Source organism: Protopterus annectens, chromosome 3.part0, assembly GCF_019279795.1.
Source record: "Protopterus annectens isolate FY-2018-M chromosome 3.part0, PAN1.0, whole genome shotgun sequence".
Taxonomy (NCBI): domain Eukaryota; kingdom Metazoa; phylum Chordata; order Ceratodontiformes; family Protopteridae; genus Protopterus; species Protopterus annectens.
The window spans coordinates 1,524,537,043-1,524,563,029 of record NC_056731.1 but is presented as its reverse complement, the minus strand read 5'-3'; the positions used below and the strand labels follow the sequence as shown (position 1 = coordinate 1,524,563,029).

General features: G+C 44.1%; 1 protein-coding gene across 1 annotated transcript in view; it reads right to left on the bottom strand.

Annotated features, from left to right (window-relative positions):
• Positions 1-25,987, bottom strand: part of SMCHD1 (structural maintenance of chromosomes flexible hinge domain containing 1) — a 3,546,415-nt gene that overhangs the window by 109,525 nt on the left and 3,410,903 nt on the right. The window contains exon 46 of the mRNA XM_044065561.1: positions 10,485-10,643. Within this exon, the coding sequence (XP_043921496.1) occupies positions 10,485-10,643 (159 nt within the window). The remainder of the gene's footprint in view (positions 1-10,484; positions 10,644-25,987) is intronic.

The following is a 25,987-nucleotide window of genomic DNA, read 5'->3' as shown; positions in this document are numbered from 1 at the left end:
AGAATACTCCAGACCAGGCACCAAATCGAACGTTCTTCCTAAGGGTGGGAAGGGTGGGAGTGTAATAACAGCGAGATGAACACTCCACATGGAACGTTATGGTAAGGACATAACTTCTTTATGTGAGAGTGTTCAATCTCGCCTTTGTTCTTACACTAGCTCCATGATCCTGAGGAACTCAAGGGAGAACGTTCTTGAGCACAGTGGAACCAAAGGTTGCCCTATCCCTAGAAACCCTGTCCACTTTGTAATGAGATATAAATGTATGTGGTTTAGCCCAAGTAGCAGCCGCACAAATAGTGTCTAGTGGTAAGCGAGCTGCATGAGCCAAAGATGTAGAAACTGATCTGGTGGAATGTCCTTTGGGTTTTGTTGATAATGTTTGATCAGAGGCTTCATAAACATATGTGATACAGTCAGTTAGCCATTTAGAAAGAGTTCGTTTCGTAACTGCAAGACCCTTTCTGCTGTCAGCAAAAGCTAGAAATAGTTGATCAGATTTCCTGTGATCTTTTGTTCTATCCAAATAAAATCTGAGTTGTCTATGGACGTCCAGTTTGTGCAACATATACTCCAATTTATTAGAGTGGTTCTTAAAGAAGGTGGGTAATTCAATGGACTGATTGATATTACTAGAAGAACAAACTTTGGGAAGAAAGGATGGATTAGTGCGTAGGGATACTCTGTCAGAATGAAATATTAAATAAGGATGCTTGACAGAAAGGGCCTGAAGCTCAGACACTCGTCTAGCAGATGTAATGGCCACTAAAAATAAAGTTTTCCATGACAAAAATTTCAATGTGCAACTTGAGGCTGGTTCAAAGGGTGGCAACATCAATTTAGAGAGCAACAGGTTTAAATTCCACGGTGATGTCGGACTTCTGACTGGTGGTCTGATATGAAAAGAACCTTTTAAAAAGGCTTAGAAAGTGTGTGAGCCATAATAGGCGCACCACATTCCTCTACATGATAGTTAGAAATGGCAGCTAACTGTACTCTTAAAGTAGCCGGGGAAGCTCCTTCATGAAATAGTTCAGTCAAGAACTCTAAAACCTTGTTTAACGGAGCTCTAACAGGGTCCAAATGATGTGACTCCGCCCAAAAGACAAAACGTTTCCACTTACTGGTGTAAGTCTTAGTAGTGGAAGCTTTATGAGAAGCTACTAAAATATCTTGAACCGCCGATGTAAGTGGAACCGACCTGGCTAGAAAGGGAAGCGGAGCAGCCAAGCTGCTAGATGGAGAGATTCTAGAGATGGGTGAGGAACTCCTGACGAGTGAGTCAGTAGATCTGGCTCTGGGTCCAGCATCCAAGGTCCCCGAATGCGGTGACGCAATAGAAAGGGGAACCAAATTTGACGAGGCCAGAAATGGGGCAATGAGAATAATAGTCCTCTGAAGGTTGTTGGCTTTCTGTAGAAACTTTGCAATCAGGGGAAATGGAGGAAAAGCATAAAGGAGACCCGGGGGCCAATCGTGCACCAGCGCGTCCCTGGGGACTTCCCCTGGAGGGGGTAATAGGGCAAAGTAGCTCCTGCATTTGGCGTTCATTGGAGACGCAAACAGATCGCAGGTAGGCTGGCCCCATTTGCGAAAAATCCTTCTCGCAACTGACTGTTTGAGGGACCACTCGTGAGGCAATAGTATTGTTCTGCTCAGCCTGTCGGCTATGACGTTGGATGACCCGGGATGTGCGTTGCGATCAGAAAGCGACCGTGGACTCTGCCCATTGCCAAATTCTCATGGCCTCTCTGCATAGTTGGTAAGACCTGGTTCCCCCTTGCTTGTTTATGTACCAGACTACGGACATGTTGTCTGTCTGAACTGCAATGGTCCCTGGAGGAAGGGGAGCAAAGTGTTGCAACGCCAAAACACTGCCCTCAACTCCAGAACACTGATGTGCAGATTGTACTCCAGATTGGTCCATTCGCCTTGGACTGTCTGTCCCTGAAAGATGCCCCCCCACCCTATCAGGGAAGCGTCCGTGGTTATCGTCGCTGACGGTGCGGGTAGCACAAATGGTCTTCCGCTGGATAGGTTGCAAGTCTGTAACCACCACATTAGGTGTGATTTGCATGTTTTCGTTATTAAAATTTCGTGAGTCAGTGGAAGTTGTTGGAATGACCATTGTGCAAACAGAAGCCATTGTAGCACTCTCATGTGCAGTCTTCCCAATGGTATCGCAATGAGAGAAGCTGCCATGAGACCCAAGACTTTCAGAACAATTTTGCCGGTGACTTTCTGGACGACAGTAGAAAGGAAATGTTGAATTGAAGTGCTACTATTCTTTCTGTAGGAAGTTTTAGAACTAAATGACTCGTATCTAATTCCGCTCCTATGAATAAGATATGCTGTGATGGCTGTAGCAAAGATTTTTCGAAATTTACTGAAATGCCAAGGTGTGTACAAAGTTGTAGGGTGTAATCCCTGGCTTGTATCAGTTGACGCCTGGTGGTGGCAGACAGGAGCCAGTTGTCCAGATACGGAAACACCTGGAATCCTAGGCGTCTCAGATGAGACGCTACCACTGCCATGCATTTGGTGAAGACCCTGGGGGCTGTAGTCAGACCAAAGGGCAGGGCTCGAAACTGATAGTGACTGGCTCCCAGCCGGAAGCGCAAATAATCCCTGGACGCCCTGGCCATTTTGATGTGGTAGTATGCGTCCTTCAGATCTATCAAGCACATCCAGTCGTCCTTCCGTAAAAATGGAAGGATCGATTGAAGCGTGACCATTCGGAACTTTTCCTTCTTGACAAAGGTGTTGAGATGGCTTAGGTCCAGAATCGGCCTCCAGTCCCCTGTTTTCTTTGGAACTAAAAAGAACCTTGAGTAAGTTCCGAATCCTATTTGGTCCACTGGGACTGGTTGGATGACTCTTTTTTCTAGCAGCTTTGAAATTTCTGTAGCTGCTGGGTCTCGCAGATGGGGTGGTACATCTGGGAGTTTTCTCTTTGGAATGGGTGTGGATAGAAATGGGATTTTGTAACCTCTGGTAACAATGCTTTTTACCCAATTGTCTGAAGAAAGGTTTTGCCAGGCCTGAGGGTATAAAGCTAAGCGACCCAGGACTGCCTCCAGAGCAGGACAGTCGGGCCTCCTCTCAGGAGTGCTGAAAAGGTTTGCCAGGGAGGTTATCCCTGTCACCTTGGTTTTGCGGACCCCCTCTGCCGCCAGGGCGGCGTCTTCCACCTCTGCCCCCCCTCTGCCTCTAGAGGGGGCATCACCCTGTGTGTTTGGGAAAGATCCTTGGGGTTTTCGAAACCACATTTTCCCACCACGTTGCCCTTTGGGGTACGGTCTGGAAGGGTGGAAAACGGACTCCGACAGCAGACAGAGTCTTTCCCTCCTGTTCACACCGGTAAGGGTCTCCTTTACTTTAGGGCCAAAAGTGTGGCTCCGTCAAATGGGGCGTTAGTAAAGGAAGACTTGAAGGCTTCCAAAGCGAACATAAGTGCATCCAGGATTGCCTACGAAGAGCAATCGCTGAAGCCGCTGCCCTACTCGATCCTTCGGCTGCATAGGATATCAGCCTCATGGATGAGTTTACAATGGACGTAAGGGTGTTGAGATGCGCTGTAACTCTCTCTGAAACAGCAGCATCTGTAGTACCCTGGAGGGTATCTCCCAACTCTTTGACTAGATCCCTCTGCAAACGTGTAAAATGAGTCAAATAGTTCAGGGAACGCATAGAGAAAGCCGCTGAACTGAAAATGCGCTTCCCGTATCTGTCCATGGTCCTAGAATCTTTGTTAGGCGGATGGACAGATGAGGAAGACTCCGACATCTCCTTTTCGTGGCCGCTGCCACCACCATGGCGTCTACTGGAACTCCTTTGGTGAGGTAAGCCTTGTCCTGTGGTGCCGTAATGTACTTATTTGGCTTCCTAGGGACTGGTTCCACCGTGTCAGGTGTCTCCCATGCCCTTCGAGCAATCAACTCCATTAACTCATCGAAGGGCGGAGTGACCCAGGAGGAGGAAGGGCGAGCACCAAATGCCTTCAGCAAAACTGACTCATCCTCAGAAGGGGGGAGGGCTTGCCAGTCACCTCTCTGTTTTAGGATCTCCAAGATGTCAGAAAAGGAGACATCTTCTGAAGGTGACTTAGGGGACCCTTCTGACTCATCTAAGTCAGTATCAGATGTCAAGGATTCTTGTGGAGAATCCAAGTGTCTCCTCTTACACAGTCTTTTCCTAGGGACTTCTTCGTGGGGAGCATCCGAAGAAGCCTCCGAGGAAGAGGGGGCACCCTCCAGGGGTGGCTGAGACACTGGTGCCCGACGCTTGGACGTGGCCGTGGGTGCAGAGGAGGATAACGGTCCTTTGTGGGGAGGAGAAGCTGTACCTGCTGATGTGGTTGTCTGTGTAGACAATACCTTCCTCATGAGGTCGAAGGCCACCGGGTCCCGAGTCGAGGTATCTCCCGGTTCCGAAGAAATGGGAAGAATCCCCGAAACAGGAACCAAAGGCACTGACCCCGAGGACGGAACCGAGTCGATCCGTGCGAGGCCCGAGAGGGAGCGTCGGAACCGAAACATCGGTCCGACTCGGTCCCGGAACCAAGGATGGATCTTCGGCCCCGAGACTCCAGTACCGGATCGGATGGAGTCGAGGTGAACGGTGCCGACCGAGAAAAGGACGGTTCTGGCACCGAGGGCTCCACAATCATCAGTTCAGCTTCTTCCGGCTCCGAAGACTGGACAGGTCTCGGAGGAGGAACAGATGGAGATAGTGGCAGGCCTTCAAGTCTCGACGTCAACTGAGAGGAGACCGATATAAGCTTGGATAGGGCCGTATGCTCCATCAATTTCTGCACCACACGGTCCACGTCGGTGTCGGAAAGGGCCCTGGAAGAACGAGTCGAAGAATCGAAGATGGAGCCGACCTCAGCAGAGTCGGTGGAGGGAGCTCCATCACCGGTTCCAAGACTCGAGGCTCGAAACTGCCAACAGTTGAACACTCGGCCCGAAGTCTGTGGAACCGGTGATCTAACTATACCGAAGAGCTCGGAGCCGATGACTTGGGCTCCGGCGTCTTGATTCCTTCGAGGACTTGGATGCCTGGTCTGAAGCATCCAGAGCCTCCTGGAAAGAGGGTTTCAACAATCCTCTATCCATCAGTTTCCTGCGCCTATCTGTCATGACCCTCCCACTAAAAGAGTGACAAATAGAGCAGTCCTCTTGTAAGTGGAGAGGGCCAAGACAGTAGACACCGGAACTGTGGTTGTCCGTGACCGACATCTTTTGGCCACACTGACAACGTTTGAAGCCAGATTTAATTTTCTCAGACATAATTAAGAAAGAGAAACAAACAGTCAAGTCCAATAACAGTCAATCCAGGTAATAAAATGTCAAATCCGGTAGAATGTAAGTCCGATTGTCAATCCAAGTAGGGGTGGTAGGCCCCGAAAAACTCTATACCAGTTAGTTAACTAAGTTAAACTAAGATAACGGTACAGAGAATTCTGCTCTACTCACACACCATATACTAACTATCAATAACTAGAGATCTTAAACAAGTTCTTTTGAGAATTTAACCAAAATAGTTAAAATCTTATCTGAAAAAGCCTCGAGCTAGCCTCCAGCGATGCGAATGCAGCAGCGGCAAACTAGATCTGAGGTAAAGGCAGAGGGGGATTGTGGGTATTAGATGTCCTCGAGCTTCTTCTCGATGCAGAGCTTGCAGTCGGCCGGCACGGAGCCGAGGATCGGCTCCGAACCCATGTGTAAGAACAAAGGCGAGATTGAACACTCTCACATCATTACTTCAACCCAGGCAACTGTTATTCTGTTAGCAGCCCAGGCACTAAGGGAACCAGGGAGAGAGAGAGATTGGGAGGAGGGAAATGGTGTAGCTTGCTCACCTCTCCAGAAGGGGGTAGGAAGGGTTGTCCATGCTTGACAGAGTATGGAATCAGTGATATTCCCCTCAAGGAGACAAAGGAAACCACTGCTTAAGCTTCCTGATGAGGTTTTGCTTGGAGGAACACTCTTTGTGGAAGCAAGGGGACGACCTCCATGGTCAACTGACTTCACAAGCTCTGCTGGTACTTTGACAAGCTCGTCTAGGGTGTTAAGGCTAGCAAGTATGAAGCTGAACGTCCTCTGATGGTTGCATAATCAATGGCTTCTCTGAGCTGACTCTTGCCTCATGATGAGGGACCAATGAGTATATTGGTTGGGGGTGAGAATCAACAGGTTGTTGGGGGACAAATAAAAAATTGCAAAAGTAAATATGTCGACAGTACAGAAGTTTAGTTGGAAACAGACCATAAATCCTTGCAAAGTATATTCAGAAAGATTTTGTTAAAGTCACTTCTGAGATTGCAAGAAGTATGATCAGAAAGAGATATATAGCTCAGGCAAGAAATACGTAATACAAAGTGGGTATATTTACCAGAATAAGTTAAGAAATCTTGAATAAAAATTTGATACTCTGAATTATAACACAGCTTCTAATGACAGTAGAAAAATAATTTCAAAGGAGTATTTGTAATTATTAATAATTGCAGCTACTGACAGATCTTACAATAAAAAGATGAACTATGCAAGTCATCAATAATGAAAGTAATCCAGTCATATTTTTCATTCAAGGAATAAATAAGTTGCATCTATGGATTAACATTAAGAAGCTGACCAATAATAATGCCCAATCACACCAGAAAAAAAAGCTTGACAGGATACATGACTTACATTTGGAAAAAGAGAAGTACAGTGAAACATCAAGTCATGTAATGTTTTGACCCGAAATGTCACCTCACACAAAACACTGTATGTCATCTATGATGCATGCCATAACAATCATCCAATGGAATACATGGTAGCATATCTAGTTGCAGACCATCTGGGGGCTGAGTGGGTAAATGATCTGTTAAAATTCAAAGAAGCCACATAGTTCATGCATGATTATTATTACAAAAGTTCCCTGATATCATCAAACTAAAATACACAGTAAGTTGGAGGAATTCAGAAGATTTGTGCATGAATGAAAATTCAGACATGAAACATCCAAATCAGATGACTGCTAGTTTACTGGGCAGCTGCAGAGAACTATTTTTTTTTACTTATTTATTGACATTTGATTATTGCAAAAGTCCAACTGGGTAGGTGCCCATTTTCAGAGGTGGCCCAGGAAGAAAAGCTCCAAAGTATTACAAAAACATTTTAAGAAAAATAATATTTCAGTCTTCAAAAACAATACAAAAACATCTACAGTTTACACCAAATTAGATATAACGTGACAACACTGATTAAAAATAGACACAGCGTAAATGACATTTAGAGAAATTTAAGTAAGTTTAGAGAAGCTAAAGGCAAGTTAGTAAAATACAAGCAGGAATTGTAATATGAGGTGATAGTAAAAAAAAAAAAAAAACAGTACCATGTCATATACAGAAAGAAAGTAAGGTAAGAGAGTTGATCGAATTAAGTGAGTGAGTGAAAAAGGGGAAGGAGGGAGGGAGTGTAAGGTATGAATGGCTACTTGGTTCATTTTTAGGGACATATTTTGTCCTGGGGTTGGGCAAGAACAGAGACAGATTTTGGCTAGACAGTCTTTCAGAATGGTTTTAAAAGATGGGAGGGAGGGTACTGACCTAATGGATGAGGTCAGGAGTTCCAGGCCATTGCAACATGTATGGGAATAGACCATGCCTAGCAGATTTTATAGGTTTGTGGAGAGAGATCATTTTTGATCTTTGGATCATAATGACCAAGTGGGAACACAGTTGAGTAGAATGGTACTTGATGCAGAACAAACAGATGGATGCTGGATAATGCTACAGGTGGCAAGAAGCTGTGTATATCTTAGTTGATGTTCTAACTAATTTAGGCTTTTAAGTGCTATAAAGTGTAGGGTTCTGAAAGGGGTATTTGCTGCAAATTTAGCCACTTTATTATAACACTGTTTAGGTTTTGCTTTTTGTGATGCCTGGAGGTCAGTAACTAACCCAAACTGTGAAGAATTTCATAAATTTTATGAGAACAAGCAGCAGTACAAGCTGTGAAGATTGTCATCTCTCAGTTCCGTAATTAATGTAACCAGACCATTAAATGCTTTATACAGTGTTAAAGGTAATTTACAGTGCTCAGTTTACTGTGTTACATGCTAACTCACAGATAAACAGTGCATGTGTCTGTGTATATTTATATATACATGTGGGTGTATACACACATCACAATAAACACACACATCATGCACGCACATATGCATATGGTTTTAATCTAAGCAATATGAGACGTGTGTGTGTGTGTATATATATATATATATATATATATATATATATATATATATATATATATACCAACTTTTTAAATAAGGTTCAGATCATACAAGTTTGTATAGCTTTAAGGTTAATATGCTAGCTGCAGTGATTTGCATGTCATGCAGTACACAGTTGATCTTGAGAGTTCTCAAATGAAATACAGACTCCAAGCAGCTTAAAATGCATCTGATGTGCCTGTATACTATTTTTATGTCTCCTGATATTAGATCATTAACATCCACTGATGAGGCCATGCAGTAATAAAGCTAATCCTCCCATGATGGCAGAAAGTGAGATGATTATGGTAGAACGAAGGATCAGGAACCACTTCCTCAGAGGGCAATAAAGTGGAGACCAGAAGAGGTTGGTAGCCTAGATGCTGTCACTAACCCCTCAACAAATGAATCAGAGTCAGCTCTGTGGCACTGAAAGGAGTAAAGTCTTGACTGTGATCCAGCCAACAAAGCAGGATAGTGTGTGCCTACCCTGAAGGAAAAAGGCAGATATGTGATATGGAATGGTTCCACCTTTCAAAAAAGGAGCAAGACTGCTATGAACACAACCCATGGGCATGGGTATGCCTCACTAAACCTTATACCAATCTTTAATGCAGATACATGGAAGCATGCATTTGCATAGGGAAAACAAAATAAGCAGAGATGCGGGACACATCCCCTACCAAAGTAGAGGAGGTTAGGCTAACTCATAAATATGCCAGGACATCTTAAATGTATGGTGGCTTCTCTCTGACCCCTACAACTGGCTAGGAGCTGGTGGCAGTGTAGGAATGGAGAGCCACTTGGTGAGTATTTAGGCTCCAGAGGAGGGTCAATGGTCATATGGACTGTCAGACCAAATAGCCAGATTGGAAGGACTGGGGATATGTAGAGGGAAGGCTGTTGGTCTACAGATGGCTGAGGCAGAGCTGTCTTTGCAGCTACATGACTGACTCCTTCCTTCAGTTGGCTCTAGCCCTGATCAGTGTCTACAATGGAACTGATGGGAATGACACCAGCTGTTGAAAGACTGATGTTCTGCAAGCAGGGAGACAATAAAGTATACAGACAAGATGACAACATGATGGATACTCTACACCTGGTAGGGAAACCCATATCCACTGATATTTTGGAAGACTGCTCACTGTAGAAACAGCAATGGCTGTTGTGCTTGTCCCTACAGGAAGAAGAGGAGAGACTTCCTCAGAGCGCATCAACAAATAAGTTGATCTTTCTAAAGTTCTGACAGAAAGACCAGAACAATTCCAGGTAGTCTTACTCTAAACAATATGAGAGACAATAAAAAGAGAGAGAAACATTTTGTTCTATTTATTTATTATTTATTTAACATAAAGTACTGCAGCCATTTAATATAAGTAAACCGTTGTTGTTGTGCCTTTCGGCTTTTCCTGGTTAGGGGTCGCCACAGCGGAATTCCGGTCGGCTAATGATTGGCAGGAGATTTTTATGTGCAGAGTTGCCAGCCCTGACGCACAACCTTCAACGAAGGTACGCCCATTCACGCATGTCTCCACACAAAAGATACTCTAGTTGAGAATCGAACAGGACAGCGTCTAACTGTGAGTGCTATGCTTAATACAGAGAATCTCTATAGCAAGACAGTGAAAACTAAATGGGGTAATAGTAGGGAGTGGAAAGCAATGCTTTACTGTTCACTAATGCAACAGCCTCACAGCAGTGGCAAATGAAATTTTTATAACCTCATACTTCTATAAGCAAACAGTAAAGAGTCAAAATACTTAACCAACATTACACACTGTATTCTCCAGCACAAGTGCTCTCCAACTGCCTGGAAGAAAGGAGTTAATTACCTTAAACAAACCTGATTTTAAATCACTGGACAAAGAACTCACAGTGCACTCATTGTACAGTTTGGGATTAGGAAGATAGTGCTGCCAAATATACCTTATTAGGAAATGAACAGACGGACTAATAATGTGCACTATACTACATGCACTTTCTGAATTACCAGCCTTAATAAAAATTCAGAATTAACATAAATGAGTTTAAGCCAAGTTGTATTACAAGCCCACTTACCAAAACAGAACAGTGCTTTAAACAGCAACCAGTACATGCTATCCACATGATTTGTTCTAGCTAATTCCAAGATAATTAAAAGCATCTGCTGCAAACCACAAAAGGTGATACCCCCACCTCCTGGAAAAACAAATCAGTTTTAACAATAATACAAGATGAACACGTACCCAGTTTCTCTTCCAAAAGTTTGAGATGCTTTTCTTGGTCGTCAAGTTCTTCTTTTTTCTTGTTCATTTCAGGAGAGCTGAGGTATTCCAGCTGTTGGTCAAGTTCTTGCTTTACATTACTCATCTTAATCACTGCACTACGATACTGTTGCAGAAGATCTGAAATTTTGTGGAAGTGGGATAGACAAAAAACAAATCTTAAAATGGAGTCTAAGTAAACCAGTTAAAATAGTAATACTTCTTACAATAATGAAAACGAACTGTGTGATATGTGCAGCTTTTTCCACAACTCCATATTTTTGTGATGCACTGATACTATATGGAAAACTGATTTATTGTTTATCTTTATGCAGACCGTCACGTATTGCTCTCATTCTGTACTCAAACAGCAACCTTTGCAACCAGAAAATGTACGGAGTCTTGCAACTCACTGCAGACACAGAGTAATAACACTGCACCACCTTAACCAAAAACAAAAGGTCCCGCTGGATTAACAGATTAAACATGGACAAGTTTGTTTAAATTCAACATTTCACATTTCCAGAATATTTAAAAGTCTTGTGTTATCATTCCCAATGACACAAATAACTGCCTGCTCTGCACAAAGACATCAACGCAAGCAATTACATTTAGATGACATCCATCTTACAGTTATCATCCAACAAAGCTAAGGCAATAAATGCTTTCTGCAAACTAATCGACTCAAGGAACTAGGAAGCTTCTGTCATGCCATTAGAAATGAAAAGACCAATAAAATATTTTAAAAAGTTAAAGCAAATGAATAGATTATCATAAAAAATGTCAATGAACTGAAACACAACATATCGGCCCTCTTCTCCTTCAACCAAAGTTTTAACATACTCCACAACCCCCCATACATAAATACATTTCATACCCCCTTACTTTAAAAAATTTTCAACAAAGGCACTTAATAACTGTTAGATAAAACAGACTACAGCTACAATCCAGATTTTCACATATTACAATGTAAATTGCTAAGAGTAGGCAGTATCAGTCTAAGATGCTCATCAGCATATGTTCGGTCTCAGCATCACCACAAGTTAATTTCACTAAATATTAAACACTCACTAACAGTGACCCTCCACAAAGTTGCTACTACCCCCACCACAGTCACTGACTATTGGCCAATATGGCAATTAATGCCCTACAGCCATAATTCTGAAAAACATCACACACAAATAACATGGATTTGCCCCAGCTACAGTACACTGATAGCACTTTATACATTAACTAACCAAATCTATAGCAATATGGTAAAAAAGAAGTTCTCTACTCACCATAACATTCCATGTTGGTAGTCCATCTCACCCTTCATTTTTACATATGGGTTCGGAGCCGATCCTCGGCTCCGACTCGGACGATTTTCAAGCTCAAAGACTTCTGGTTGGCTCGTGGTTAAGCAGGTATCCCAAGGTGCACCCGTGCAATCCCCAGATCTTGTTTGCTGCTCACTAGAAACAGAAAAAAAACCCTAACCAACAAACCAATACAAAAGGGTCACCAACCAAGAAATTTAAAGTATTACCTCCAGATCTTCCAGGATAGGGGCAGGAGGGCGGGTTAGTAAAAATGAAGGGTGAGATGGACTACCAACAGGGAAAGTTATGGTGAGTACATAACTTCTTTATGTTAGGTAGTTCAATCTCACCTTCATTTTTACATATGGGACAGTGTCCCTAGCACCTTATTCTTGGGTGGCTCATTGGAAAACACTCCTAGGCACCGTGGAGCCAAAGGATGCTCTACCCCTAGAAGCTAAATCCAACTTATGAGTAATGAAAGTGTGAGGGGTAGCCCACGTAGCTGCCGCACAGATATGATCAATTGGTACCCTGGCTTGAAAGGCTTGAGGTAGACAGAGACCTGGTAGAGTGAGCCTTGATCCTGTGGAGTAAAGGTCTGCCCTCCGAACTGTAGATAAAAGCTATGCAACTAGAAATCACCTTAGAAACTGGTAAGCCCAATCTGGAGTTGGAAAAAGAAATGAACAACTGGTCTGACTTCTGAAATTTTTTGGTCTGCTGCAAATAAAAATGTAGCTGTCTGTGAACATCCAGCTGGTGGAAACGATATTCAGCTGCATTGCAATGAATGGGAAAGAAAACTGGAAGCTCAATGGACTGATTCAATGTGGCAGAACAAACTGTGGGAACAAATGAAGGATTGGTACGTAAAAGAAACCCTGTCTTTATGAAAGACTAAATAAGGTGGCTTAATAGACATGGCTTGTAGCTCAGATACATGTCTGGCTGACGTAATAGCTACTAAAAAAAACAGTCTTCCAAGACAAATATTTTAAGGAAGATGAATGAGACGGTTCAAAGGGAGGGGATGTTAGTTTGGACAACACAAAATTTAAGTCCCAAGAAGCCACAGGTTCTTGTGATGGTGGTCTCAGTAAAGTGGCTCCTCTCAAGAAAGTCTTGCATAGCTTATGAGACATAAGGTTGACATTTGGAGAACCTAAATAAAAATGAGAGATTGCCGCCAATTGTACTTTGATGGTGGCCGTGGCAGATCCCTGCTGAAAAAGCTCCGAAAGGAATTTCAGAATCACAGGAATGGGAGCGGTGTAAGGATCCACTTTCATTTTCTGTGCCTAAATAGAGAACCTTTTCCATTTACTGTCATACAGCCTTCTGGTTGAGGGTTTATGCGAGGATAAAAGAATATCGGACCCTGACGACGAAACATCGTGAAGCCTGACTAGAGGTGGAACTGGAGCAGCCAAGCTGTCAACTTGAGGGTGTGGAGAGAGGGGTGTAGCGAACCAGACATGTGGGTCAATAGATCTGGAACTAGGTCCAGAATCCAAGGATCGTCCAGGAGAAGAGGCTTGAGGAAGGGGAACCAGACCTGACGTGGCCAGTAAGGAGCAATGAGGATCAACTTGCTTCTCAGTCAATTGGCTATCTGTATCACTTTGGAGATAAGAGGGAATGGAGGAAAGGCATATAGAAGTCCCATGGGCCAATCGTGGACCACAGCATCTCTGGGTGTTTCCCCTGGAGGGGGAATCAAGGAAAAATAACTGCTGCACTTGGCATTGACTGGACTGGCAAAAAGGTTGCAGCAAGGTTGTCCCCATTTTCGGAAAATCTGTTCCACTATTTCCCGCTTCAAAGACCACTCGTGAGGCAGTAAGATTGCCCGGCTTAGCTTGTCGGCCATCACACTGGTTGTCCCCGGAATGTGTATTGCCACCAGAAAGCACTGGGAAGAAATCGCCCATTCCCAAACTCGCATGGCCTCTCGACAGAGTTGGTAAAATCTGGTACCGCCCTGTTTGTTGATATACCACACAACCGACATGTTGTCGATATTGCAATCATCCCTGGAGGAAGAATGTCCTGAAGTGCTTGCAACGCCAGAAGCACCGCTCTCATCTCCAGAATGCTGATATGCAGATGAGCCTCGTGTTCTTGCCATGTGCCGTGGACAGTCCTGCCAAGATAATGCCCCCCCACCCGACCTGGGAGTCATCCGTGGTCACAGTAGCAACGGGTTGGGCAGGCACAAAGGGAGCTCTTGTGAACAAGTTGTTGGGGGCTATCCACCAACGAAGGTCTTTTTTGCATGATTCCGTCAGCAGGATAGGGTGACTCAGTGGCAGATATTGGAATGACCACTGGGAGAACAGGAGCAATTGAAGGATTCTCATGTGCAACCTGCCTAAAGGTATTAACAGAATGGTTGAGGCCATTGTTCCAAGAAGATGAAGAATCCATTTTGCTTTGACTTTCCAAAGCGGAAGAAGATGCTGAACTTGTGAGATGAGGTTTTGTGCTCTTTTGGTGGGAAGACGAACTGTCACATCCACTGTGTCTACCTCTGCGCCTATAAAAATCACAGATTGCGAGAGCAGTATTGCAGATTTTTCCCAGTTTAAAGAGATCCCTAGTTGAGCACAAAGCTGAATGGTGGCATCTGTGCTTTAGAGGAGTAGATGCCTGGTGGGGGTGGTCAAGAGCCAGTCGCCCAAATACGGAAACACCTGGAATTCCTGACGTGTCAGGTGAGCTGTCACTACTGCCATGCATTTGGTGAACACCATGGGTCTGTGGTGAGACCAAAGGGCAGAGCACGAAACTGATAATGGCTGGCTCCCAGCCGGAAGCGCAGGTATCTCCTTGACGCCTTGTCCATTTTTATACGGTAGTAGGCATTTTGGAGATCCAGAGAGCACATCCAATAGTCTTTCCCTAACAACAGGAGTATCAACTGCAGTGTGACCATCCAAAACTTATCCTTTTTCACGGATTCGTTTAATCTGCAGAGGTCCAAAATTGGTCTCCAGTCTCCGGTTCGTTTTGGGACTAAAAAAAAAAACCTGGAGTAAGTTCCGGATCCTGTCTGGTCTGCTGGGATGGGTTGGATGACTCTTTTTGAGAGCAACTTGTTGATCTCCACATTTGCCTGATCCCTGTGATTGGGTGGAACATCGGAGATCTTTTTGGGAATAAACGGTGGAAGGGAAAAGGGTATGATAAAGCCTCTGGTAACAACTCTTTGTACCCACTCGTCTTAGGTTATATATAGCCAGGCTTCTGAATACAAAGAGATGCGACCCTCGACTGGCCCCAGAGAAACGATGCGACCCTCGACTGGCCCCAGAGAAACGCAATCGGGCCCCACATCAGGAGCGCTGATAAGGCTGTCCTCGAAAGGAATCATGGCCTTGCGGACCGCCCCTGCCTCTAGGGTGACATCTACCATTTCCTCCTCCTCTGCTTCTGAAGGAGGATTCACTCTGTGTGTCCGGAAAGGCTTTCTGGGACTTTGTGAACCACATTTTACCTCCCCTTTGACCTTTGGGGTATGGTCGAGAGGGGACGGTAAAGCGGACTCCCACAGCAGAGAGAGTCTTTCCTTCCTGCTCACACTGAGTGAGTGTTTCTTTCACCTTGGAACCATCAAATGGGGCATTGGTGAAGGTGGACTTAAAACGCTCCGCAAAATTACACAAGCACATCCAGGAGTGGCACCTAAGGGCAACTCCTGAACCCGCTGCTCTGCTCGTTCCATCAGCCGCATGGGAGATGAGACACATGGAGGAGTTAACTACCAAATTTAGGGTGGACAACTGAGCAGAGATCCTATCAGGGACTCCCTCAGGACAAGCACCCTGTATGGAATCTCCTAACTCCTTGGGGAGATCCCTCTGCAACCTCGTGAAATGGGTAAGATAGTTCAGAGATCGAACTGTGAAAACCACTGAACAAAATACACGCTTCCCAAATCTGTTCATCTGTCGAGACTCCTTGTTTGGTGGATGAACGGAGCAAGAAGTCTCCACCAACTCCTTCTTCATGGCCGCTGCCACCACCACGGCATCTATGGGAATGCTCATAGACAAGAATTATTTTCGAGGAGGGGCAGAAAGGAACTTATCTTGTCTTCTAGGAACCGGCTCCATGGCATCGGGAGTATCCCACACCTTCCAACTAACCAGATCCATTAGTTCGTCGACAGGTGGAGACACCCAAGAGGCAGAGGGTTGAGACCTGAAAGCCTTCAGGTACACCGACTCCTCATCAAAATTGTTGACAGTGGGTCAGTTGCACCTCTGTTTAAGGATCTTCAGGATGTCCACAAAGGAGACATCATCAGAGTAAGAATTGGGGGACACCCTCTGACTCCTTGAGGTCAGTGTCTGATGTCAGAGACTCATCCTGGGAGTCAATATGCTTCCTCTTGCATACCCTCTTCCGAGGAGGCTCCTCGAAAGGACCTTCTGGGGAGGCCCTGGAAGAGTGAGGGCCACCAGCCGGTGGCTCCTGAGGCTGTGGGTCTCTGCTGTCTCCAGAGAGACTAGGTACTGAGACCGAAGTGGGAGCCCTGGGGGGAAGAGTGCTTGTACCACTGGCAGGGGCTGTAGATTGTGACAGCACACTCCTCATCACCTCAAAAGCTGACCTCTCCAGCTCCAAAGACCCTCCTCACTTCGAAGAGACAAAGGATGGCGCCGGAGCCCGAGCCATCGGCTCCGAGATAGATGCAGGGTCCAAGCTCACTTTGGCGGAAGCACCAAGAGGAAGGTTCAGAACCGACTAAGATCGATTGAAACCCTCCCCATTGGTGCCAACAGAAGAGCTTCAGTCCCTGGACACGACGGCCGGAGCCAAGTGTGTCGGAGCCAAACTCGGTTCCAATGCAACAGCAAGGGGAGCCGGAACTGAGGGTTCCTCCATTGGTAACAAGCACTCCGGCTCCGAAAAGCCAATGCGGCTCGGAGGAGGAATCACAGATGAGGGCAAAACTGGTTTGAGTGGCTCCAGAACCGGCTGGGTCAGATCCAACAAAAATTTAGGCAGAGCAAACGACTTCAGGAGTCTTAGTACTACCCTCTCCACATCTTCTTCCAAAAAAACTCCTGGAAGATAAAGTTGGGGATCTCAAATTAGCAGGCACTGGAGACTGGCAGGGATTCTACAGACCAGCTCCGAGCAGAACAGTCAACTATTTCCAAAGGTTCAGCAATCGGCACTGAAGCACCTGAGACCGACTCTGAAACCATGGTGCTCTCCTTCAGCTTCGAAGACTGAGGAGTCGAGGAGGCAGATTTTGTTAACTTGGAAGGCGGCTCCGAAACACCAGCCGGTGCCAGAGAAGGCCTTTTTGAACCTTTTGATTTGGAGTCAGATCTTGAATTTGAAGATGAAGCCGACGAACCAGACAAGGCTTCCTAGAAGGTTGGCTTCAAAAGACCCCTGAGTATCAGCTTGTTCTTTCTCTCCTGCAACACTTTAGGAGAGAAAGCATGACAGAACAAACATGATTTCTGCAAATGGATAGCTCCCAAGCAGTAGACACAGCTACTGTGGCCATCCGTCAAAGACATTCTCTGGGAGCATTTAATATATTTTTTTAACCCAGAGGGTTCATGCTCCTTGCTATCCTTAGACATTGCAGACACACAAGCAAAACCAGAGGAGAAAAGAGAAAGAGAATAACTCTGGACTAGGTCCTCTAACTAAAAAGGGCCTAGCCCTACAGAAGAATTACACGAGGAGTAGGTCCTGTAAGTTAAACGGGCCTAGCCCTGTGAAAGAAAGTACAGTTTTGTACCTACCATAAATGTAGATGTTCGAGGATCCACATTGCTGCAGTCCTTACTATTGGGGGTAGTCCGCTGTCCAGTCGGCCCGAATACCAGAGTATATGGCTGACGTCGGTCAGGGCGCATTAGACTGACGTCAGTACGTCAGGGTACTAATGCGCATGACCGACGTCATATCCTCAGTCTTTTCTTGCCCCAGATGTCAGAAGACCCTAAAAAGACAAGGCCCAAAATACCTGCACCAAAAATATGTACAATATATACAAAAATATATACAAAAATATCAGCATATAACCTCACCTACACAACCACCCCTAAACACAGAGGGAAGGAGGGAGGGTATTGGACTGCAGCAATGTGGATCCTCGAACATCTACATTTATGGTAGGTACAAAACTGTACTATGTTCTTCGCTCCACATTGCTGCAGTCCTTACTATTGGGTAGAATCCCAAAGCAGAGGTAAGGGAGGCTGGCAAATCATAAAGAAGTAGGAGCTGACAACATGCCTTGCAAAACAGCTGTGGCAAAACCAGCCCTAGACTTAGAGTAGATAGGAAGGTGATAATGCTTAGAGAAAGTATGCACTGAACTCCAAGTAGCTGCCTCCAAAATATCCTTAGTTGCCACCCCTTAGAAATGCTGTTGAAGTGGCAGTAGCCCTAGTGGAATGAGGCCTAATCCCAGCTGGAATCTCCTTGCCATGATGGGAATAACAAAATGCAATGCAAAACCCAATCCACCTAGAAATAGTTTGTTTTGACACAGGCTTGCCCTGAAGCTCAAAGCAAAAGAAACAAACAACTGCTGAGACTGCCTAAAATCCTTAGTCCTGCTTAAATAATAACGCAATTGCCTGTGTACATCTAAAGTGTGCAAAATCTTTTCCCCTTTATTTTGGGGGTCTGCATAAAAGTAGGCAAATGAATAGTTTGGTTTAAAGCCACACTAGAAACCACCTTAGGCATAAAGGAAGGATTAGTACGTAATGATACCCTATCCTTATGGAAAATCAATAAAGGGCTCTACTGCCATAAGGGCCTGCAACTCAGACACCCTTCTTGCAGAAGTAATAGCCAACAGAAAAGCAGTCTTCCATGACAAGTATTTCAATTCAGCAGTAGCCGCAGGCTCAAAAGGTTGTAGAGTAAGTTTGTCCAACACAAAATTGAGATCCCAAGCAGGAGTAGGAGCTCTACGTGGGTCTTATATTCTTTGCCCCTCTAAGAAACTGCTTGAACAAAGGATGCGAAAACAATGGTGGGTCACAATCATAGTGAGCTGAAATTGCTGCAGCATGAATCTTAATGGAAGAGAAGGACAAACCTTTGTCCAATAACTCAGTAAGATATTGAAGAGCCACACTCAAATTAGGCTCAGAAATCTCCAAATTCTTTGCTGTACTCCAAAACAAAAATCTCTTCCATTTTTCTGTACACTTTCCTTGTACTAGGTCTTCTAGCCTCCATAATCACATTTAAAACTTGTTGAGGAAGTTGAGACCTGCTGTGTTTCAACACAGAATATGCCAGGCTGTTAGATGAAGAGAGTGAAGCTTGACATTGAGCAGATGACCGTCCTTCTGAGATAACAGATGAGGAATCAAAGGTAAAGGCCATGGAGGCTTCCTTACCAGACTCCTTAGTAGTGGGTACCAGTGTTGCCGAGGCCAATCTGGAGCTATCAAAATCATCCTTGGCTTGTCTTGTCTGACTTTTAACAGCACCTTTGGAAGAAGAGGCAGAGGTGGAAAGGCATACACATGAAGGTTTTTCCAACTGAAAGACAGAGCATCCACTTTCCAAGCTGTGTGATGAAACCCCTTTGTGCAAAACTTTGGCAGCTGGTGGTTTAGTGGAGAAGCGAACAGATCTATGTCTGGAGTTCCCCATGACACTGTCAATTTCTGAAATACATGAAGATCCAGTTTCCACTCGTGGGGATCCATGATTTGTCTGCTTAACACATCTGCTAAGGAGTTCTGTGCTCCCGGCAGAAATCTTGCCTGAAGAGTTAGTTGCAAGCTTAGCGCAGTCTCCCATAAAATCATTGCTTGCCTGCATAGTGGATAAGAATGTGTTCCCCCTTGCTTGTTGATGTACCACATGACAGTTGTGTTGTCTGTTAGAATCAACACCTGCCCTGGAAGAAGTAACTCCTTGAAAGCCATTAATGCAAACTGGACTGCTAACATCTCCTTCATGTTGATATGTAGATGCTGTAGTCTGGCAGGCCACTTGTCTTGTATCCACTTTCCATTTAGATGAGCTCCCCAAGCAATGTCCGAGGCATCTGTCGTTAAAATCTGACTCGCCTCTGGCCGGGTCACAGAGAGTCCCTTGTTTAGGTGACATTCCTGAGCCCACCACAAAAATCCTTTTTGAAGGCAAGGTATTATTTGAATGACAGTGTCCAAATCCTGGCAGTGCTGTGTCCATACATTTTGAGATACCATTGTAGCTTCCTCATATGCAGTTTGGCATTGGGAAGCACCAGAATACAAGATGCCATGAACCCTAATGCTTGAAGGACTGTCCTTGCAGTCAGCACGGACTGATGAGATAGTTGATGGAAGTAAAGTGATAGACTCTTTTGTTTGTCCGGGGTTAAAAAGGCCATCTGGGCTGCTGTATTCAGTCTCACACCCAGAAAGCACATGTCTTGAGAGGGTACTAGACTGGACTTTATTTCGTTCACAGAATACCCTAGGCATCTTAGCACTGCTATAACATATTCCAGATGCTGTAGAAGGTCTTCCTTTTCTTGAGCCAGAATCAGGCAGTCGTCCAAGTAAGGATAGATTTGAATTCCTTTTAGCCTGAAGTAAGCTATCACTGGAGCCAGAACCTTTGTGAATACTCTGGGCAGTAGATAAGCCAAAGGGCAATGCAGAGAACTGATAATGAGAATTTCCAGCTCGAAAACGCAGATACTTCCTGCAACTTAGTCTTATAGGCACATGAAGGTAAGCTTCCTTGAGATCTAAAGTTACCATCCAGTGATCTTTGCCCAGCAGAGGTAAAAGCTGTTGTAACGTCAACATCTTGAACTTGGGAATGTCCAGATAAGTGTTGAGGATAGATAAATCCAAAATTGGTCTCCACGTGTTCCCCTTCTTTGGTACTAGGAACAGGCGAGAATAAAATCCTAGGCCCCTTTCTGATACAGGGACTGGCTGAATGGCCCCTATTTGGAGTAACAGAGAAATTTGCTTGTGAGCCTCTTTCCTTTGTGGAGGCGGAACATCTGGCATGCCTTTGAAAGGGGGCAATGTATGGAAATAAAACCTGTAACCGTGGTGAATGATATCCAACACCCATCTGTCTTGAGTAATTAAATCCCAATTTCCTTTGAAAAGAGACAGTCTTCCTCCCAAAGGAGCTGCCAGACGAGAATCTACTGGCAGCTGAAAAAGCAGGTCATTGGGTCTGTTTACGAAAGGACTGACCCCTACCCTCACCAGAAGTCTGAGCAGGTGAACTCCTGTTCTAGGCCTAAAAGAACCTTGAGCTCTGCCCCTACCACGTCTAGACCTACCCCTAGACTGGGAATCATAAGCAGGATATGTCCATCCCTTAGTAGGCCAATTTCTACTAAACTTCGGTGGCTGCACCTGCAAAAATCTTTAACAGTTTGCATAGACTTAGCTTTGTCCTCCATTTTCTTTAAAACTGCTTCCACAGGTGAACCAAACAACACATCAGACTGTAAAGGAGCATCCAAAATCCTTGTCTTAACATGCTCAGCTAAATTCTGATCCCTCAACCAGGCATGCCTGCGAAGAACAGAACTAGTGGCAGCCACCCTCGAGGAGGCCTGTACAGCATCAAAACCACATTGCAAAGAATGCTTACCCACTTGTTCAGACACATGAACTAAATCCAGCAACTCTTTACACTCAATACCTTCCGCCAAAGCATCCACCTTAGATTTCAGTTGTGAAAGGAGATAATTTTGATATTTAAGCATGTGAAACTGACAATTCAACGCCTCATGGCTAAAGTGGAAGAAGTATACACTTTCTTTCCCCATCTATCCAAAGCCCTTGCCTCTTTATCAGTGGGAACAGGGTTTTTAACCACAGAGGCCTTAACACCTTTAGGTCCCTGAGAAACAGTTTCGGGTCTGCCCTAGGACTCTTAAAAGATACTTATGAGCTTCAGGCACCCTATAGTACCTATCAGGTTTAACAGGAGCAGGAGGCAAAGAATCAGGGTTCAGGAAGCCTCTGCAAAACATCTTCCACCACATTCAACACAGGAGGAATAGCTAAGGGCCTATGCTGGGGCAAGAACAAGAATTCCCTAAGCCTTTTCCTGGAATCAGAGTAATCCTGGCCTTCCCATTTAAAGTGCTCCCTCATGGAATGCAGAGTCTCTGAAAATGAGAAATCCTCAGGAGGAGAAGCTGTAGGAGTGGAATCATCCACATCAGAATCAGAATAAGGAGGATACTCCTGCAAATCTTCCCGCAGAAGACTCAGAAGCCTCTGAACACTGCTCAAAACTATCAAACTCCGGTTCCACCCTAGGCCTCTTATCAGGAGGGGGCATAGAACCTCTAATCATAGTAATCAAATCTTCTGCCATTTTAAGCATATGTTTCTTAGGCACAGAACCTGAAATGCTAGGAGAAGCCCCCACTGAAGCTGAACTTGGCCTACCTCTCAAAGAAGCTTTGGCAACAGAAGGAGAGGCTCTAACTACCTTGGGAAGAGAGGGAAGAACAGTTACCTGAGAAGCCCCCTCAGCCTGGCCTACCTCCTGAGAAGGCACATCCTGTAACAGTAAAGTCTCTGCCTGAGACTCCAAAGAAACTCCTGGCAAAACCTCTGGCTCCACTGAGCCTTCTAAAGAACCGACGTCCGGGACTGCCGGTTCATCAACCCTAGGCTTCGCTGTTTTGTCCTTGCGCTTCTTGGACGAAGCGGGCGTCGGAGCATCCGACGGCATTTTATAATTGCAACGCTTCCCAAACACTAACCTAGCACAGTCTAACCGTCTCTTAATAGTGCGTTTGTTAAACCTAGCACAAGAGCGGCAACCAACAACGTCGTGCTCAGGCCCTAAACAAGGTATACACAAGGTATGGTAATCCCTATGAGGTATCTGTTTCCCACAAGAAATACAGTTATTCACTTTTTCTGACATCCGGTTAAATACTGAGGCAAGAAAAAACCAAAATGTTCCCAACGGGTACTTAGCCAACTCTGATTCGGTCTGAAACTCCGGCTTCGGAAATATTTCAGAACGCCAACCTGCACTCGCAAAACTGCTTCTGCATCGGACCATGCGGCAAAAAAGACTGAGGATATGACGTCGGTCATGCGCATTAGTACCCTGACGTACTGACGTCAGTCTAATGCTCCCTGACCGACGTCAGCCATATACTCTGGTATTCAGGCCGACTGGACAGCGGACTACCCCCAATAGTAAGGACTGCAGCAATGTGGAACGAAGAACATCTGGGTCTTCTAAGTCAAACAGACCAAGTATAAAACACCACACAAACACGGTCAATAAAGCAGGAAAAAATTTGCAACTGCAATCGTAGATAAGACTTTAGCGGATCCCCGCCAAAGACCACCAGTTAACAATCAACTGATTAACAGTAAATTAATCAATAGGAGCCCCTGTTGATTAAGAACGGCGAAACCGCCAAAACTAACTATCTAGCCAAAAAAGCGCAACTGCGCCTAACTACTGCTACACAGGATATTACTACTAAGGTCAAACAAGACCACAGGACAATTAAGGTAAAGCCCTATAAATATACTTTCCAGTAAATAACAGTAAATATGCAAAAAACACTTATTAATGAAAAATTTGCAAAAGACTTGGCGAGAGCCAAGAGAAGCACATCCAAACTTGTCGACGCAGCAAACGAGATCTGGGGATTGCACTGGTGCACAATGGGATACCTGCTTAGTCACGAGCCAACCAGAAGTCTTCGAGCTTGAAAATCGGCCGAGTCAGAGCCGAGGATTGGCTCCGAACCCATATGTAAAAATGAAGGTGAGATTGGACTACCTAACATCTGACTATTCACAGGTGTAGTTTCCTGGATCTTGAATGTGCCTCTAAAATGGCTGACCACCAGCTATTACTTCAACTACTGGACAAAACATGATTTTCTCATATAGTAGTTCACTGGTTTCAGAACTGCCTTTTCAACAGGACCTTTGCAGTACACCTTTACAATGCTATCCCAGAGACATTGTACAACAAAGAGAGTTCAAAAGAGCTCATTGCAGCTAGTCAATAGCCTACATTATGATCTCCCAAATATAAAGTGCACATTATGAACAGATGAAATTGTTTACAACAAAACACAAATCACCCAATATATTAAACAGTCAAAACAGAATTTTGCCTACAAATGGAAATGGCTCATTTCTAATAATCTCTTGGCATGATATTAGGAACTCAGAAGAGACTCTGACAAACTCAGCCTCTAAGCATTAACAATCTAGAAGGAATATCCACACCATCACCTGTACTATAAAGGTATCTGGGGATTATGTTCAAAAACAAGTTATCCTGTGGAAGACATGTAAAACAAGTTGATGAAGTTCTAAACCATCTAAAGTAGTCTACAGAACCTCTCATCTACTTTCTACTACAGCATGAGCATCAATAGCCACAAATATCTTCATTCTAAATCTTAAGTATGGTCTACTACTCTATAAACATTTCTAGTCTAATATTGCTACTTTTCAAACAGCTAAAAATAAAATACTCAGGCATGGGAAACTGCTGTTTGAAAATGTAACACTGTTTTGTAAATGTTGTTACTGTTTCTTGGCCCTGGCTATGGTTAAATGCTGTCCCTGAACTAGTTCCCTTACCTAGTAAAAACAGTTAAATAAATAAATAAATAAAATAAACTCATCCATCCCTGCCATCTTTAGATCTATCTTGCATAAGCAGTTCCAGGTAGGATCTCATGTTATTACTCATGTGGACATTAATAATAAAAAGGAAGTCCTGCTGTGACCCGCCTTCTGGGTTCTCTTGCCACAACTTCAAGGCAACATCATCTAGACATGATATTAGAGGCCCTAGACCAAAGGCAGGCACAGACATCAATGACACCGGGATTGTGAACACATATCTATGACTATACCTATCTGTCTATGTATCATTGCCGACCAGGAAAATACGACTGAGATAAAACCCTTTTTCAGTGGACTTCCAGAGACAATAGCTCCACATTTAATTAAAACCCTTTTTCAGCGGAGGTCCAAGGAAAACAGCTCTATATTTAATAGAGAGAAAAAAAAATCACAGAATAATGCATAGTTAACCTAGCCATAACTACACTTGGGAAAGACACTTGCATTATTTTACACAGTATAATACAGTGTAAATACATTTGATCAAGACAGGGTTTATACGTAGTACAGAAAAGTAAGAAAAATGGGATACTGTTTGTCACCTCAAAAACAAATTACGAAAAAAAAAAGATGAAGAAAAGTACAATTACAAACAATGAAAGAAAATGATGAAGAAAAGTAGTATAAAAATTGGGACTATAAAGATGGCTGCACACTGATCACCAGCTTAATTTCAACTCTCCTAGTGTGACAACAGAAACAGAGAAAAGGGAGCCAGTGAAACTGTCTTTTTGGGTAAAATTTGGTTACTGACTGGCAAATACACTGTCTGAATGCCAGCAAAGAATACAATTAAAGAATCCGAAAGACAATCAACCAGAAAAGGTGAAGGGAAAACATTGGGAAGAATCCTGTAGCTCTTCAACAAAAAGCAGTTCAAGCTTCACCTTTGGTACAAGAGACGGCTTCCAGTAATTTATAGCAATAGATAAATCAAATGTACTCAGAGGTGATTAAAATAAATGAAACACTGAAGGTGTACATCAACTCAAATAACAAAAAGCTGGAAAAAATAGAAGAAGCTTTAACCAGGTATTCAGACGAACTGATAAAACTGCAAAAATCAGAGGTTGAAATGAAGAAAAGGCTGGCTGAATATGAGACTTCTCAAGAACTGCCATTTCAGAAAATGGTATAATTAGAAGACAGTGTGCACAAAGAAAACCTGAGATTTTCTGCTTTACCAGAGAAATGGTAAGGAACTATTAATTTTATGAAAGCAGCATAAGCAACTAAACTAGTACTCCATGGCAGGATTTGTTAATTGAAAGGACACACCAAGTGTAAGACCTGTATTAGTAGGTCCTGACAAAGCTGTGGCTGAAGAGCAAATTACTGGAAGCAGAGTATTTGCAGAAAATGATTATTCACTGTACACCAGACAAGGAAGAAACAAATCTATCCCAGCAATCAAGGAATGTCGAGAGGCAGGTGGGAGATTTAAGCTGCTTTATCCAGCTGACTTCAGAATATTTTTTTCCTGAAGCTATTTTTGATATAATGTATTATACTGAAATTTATTTTTCCT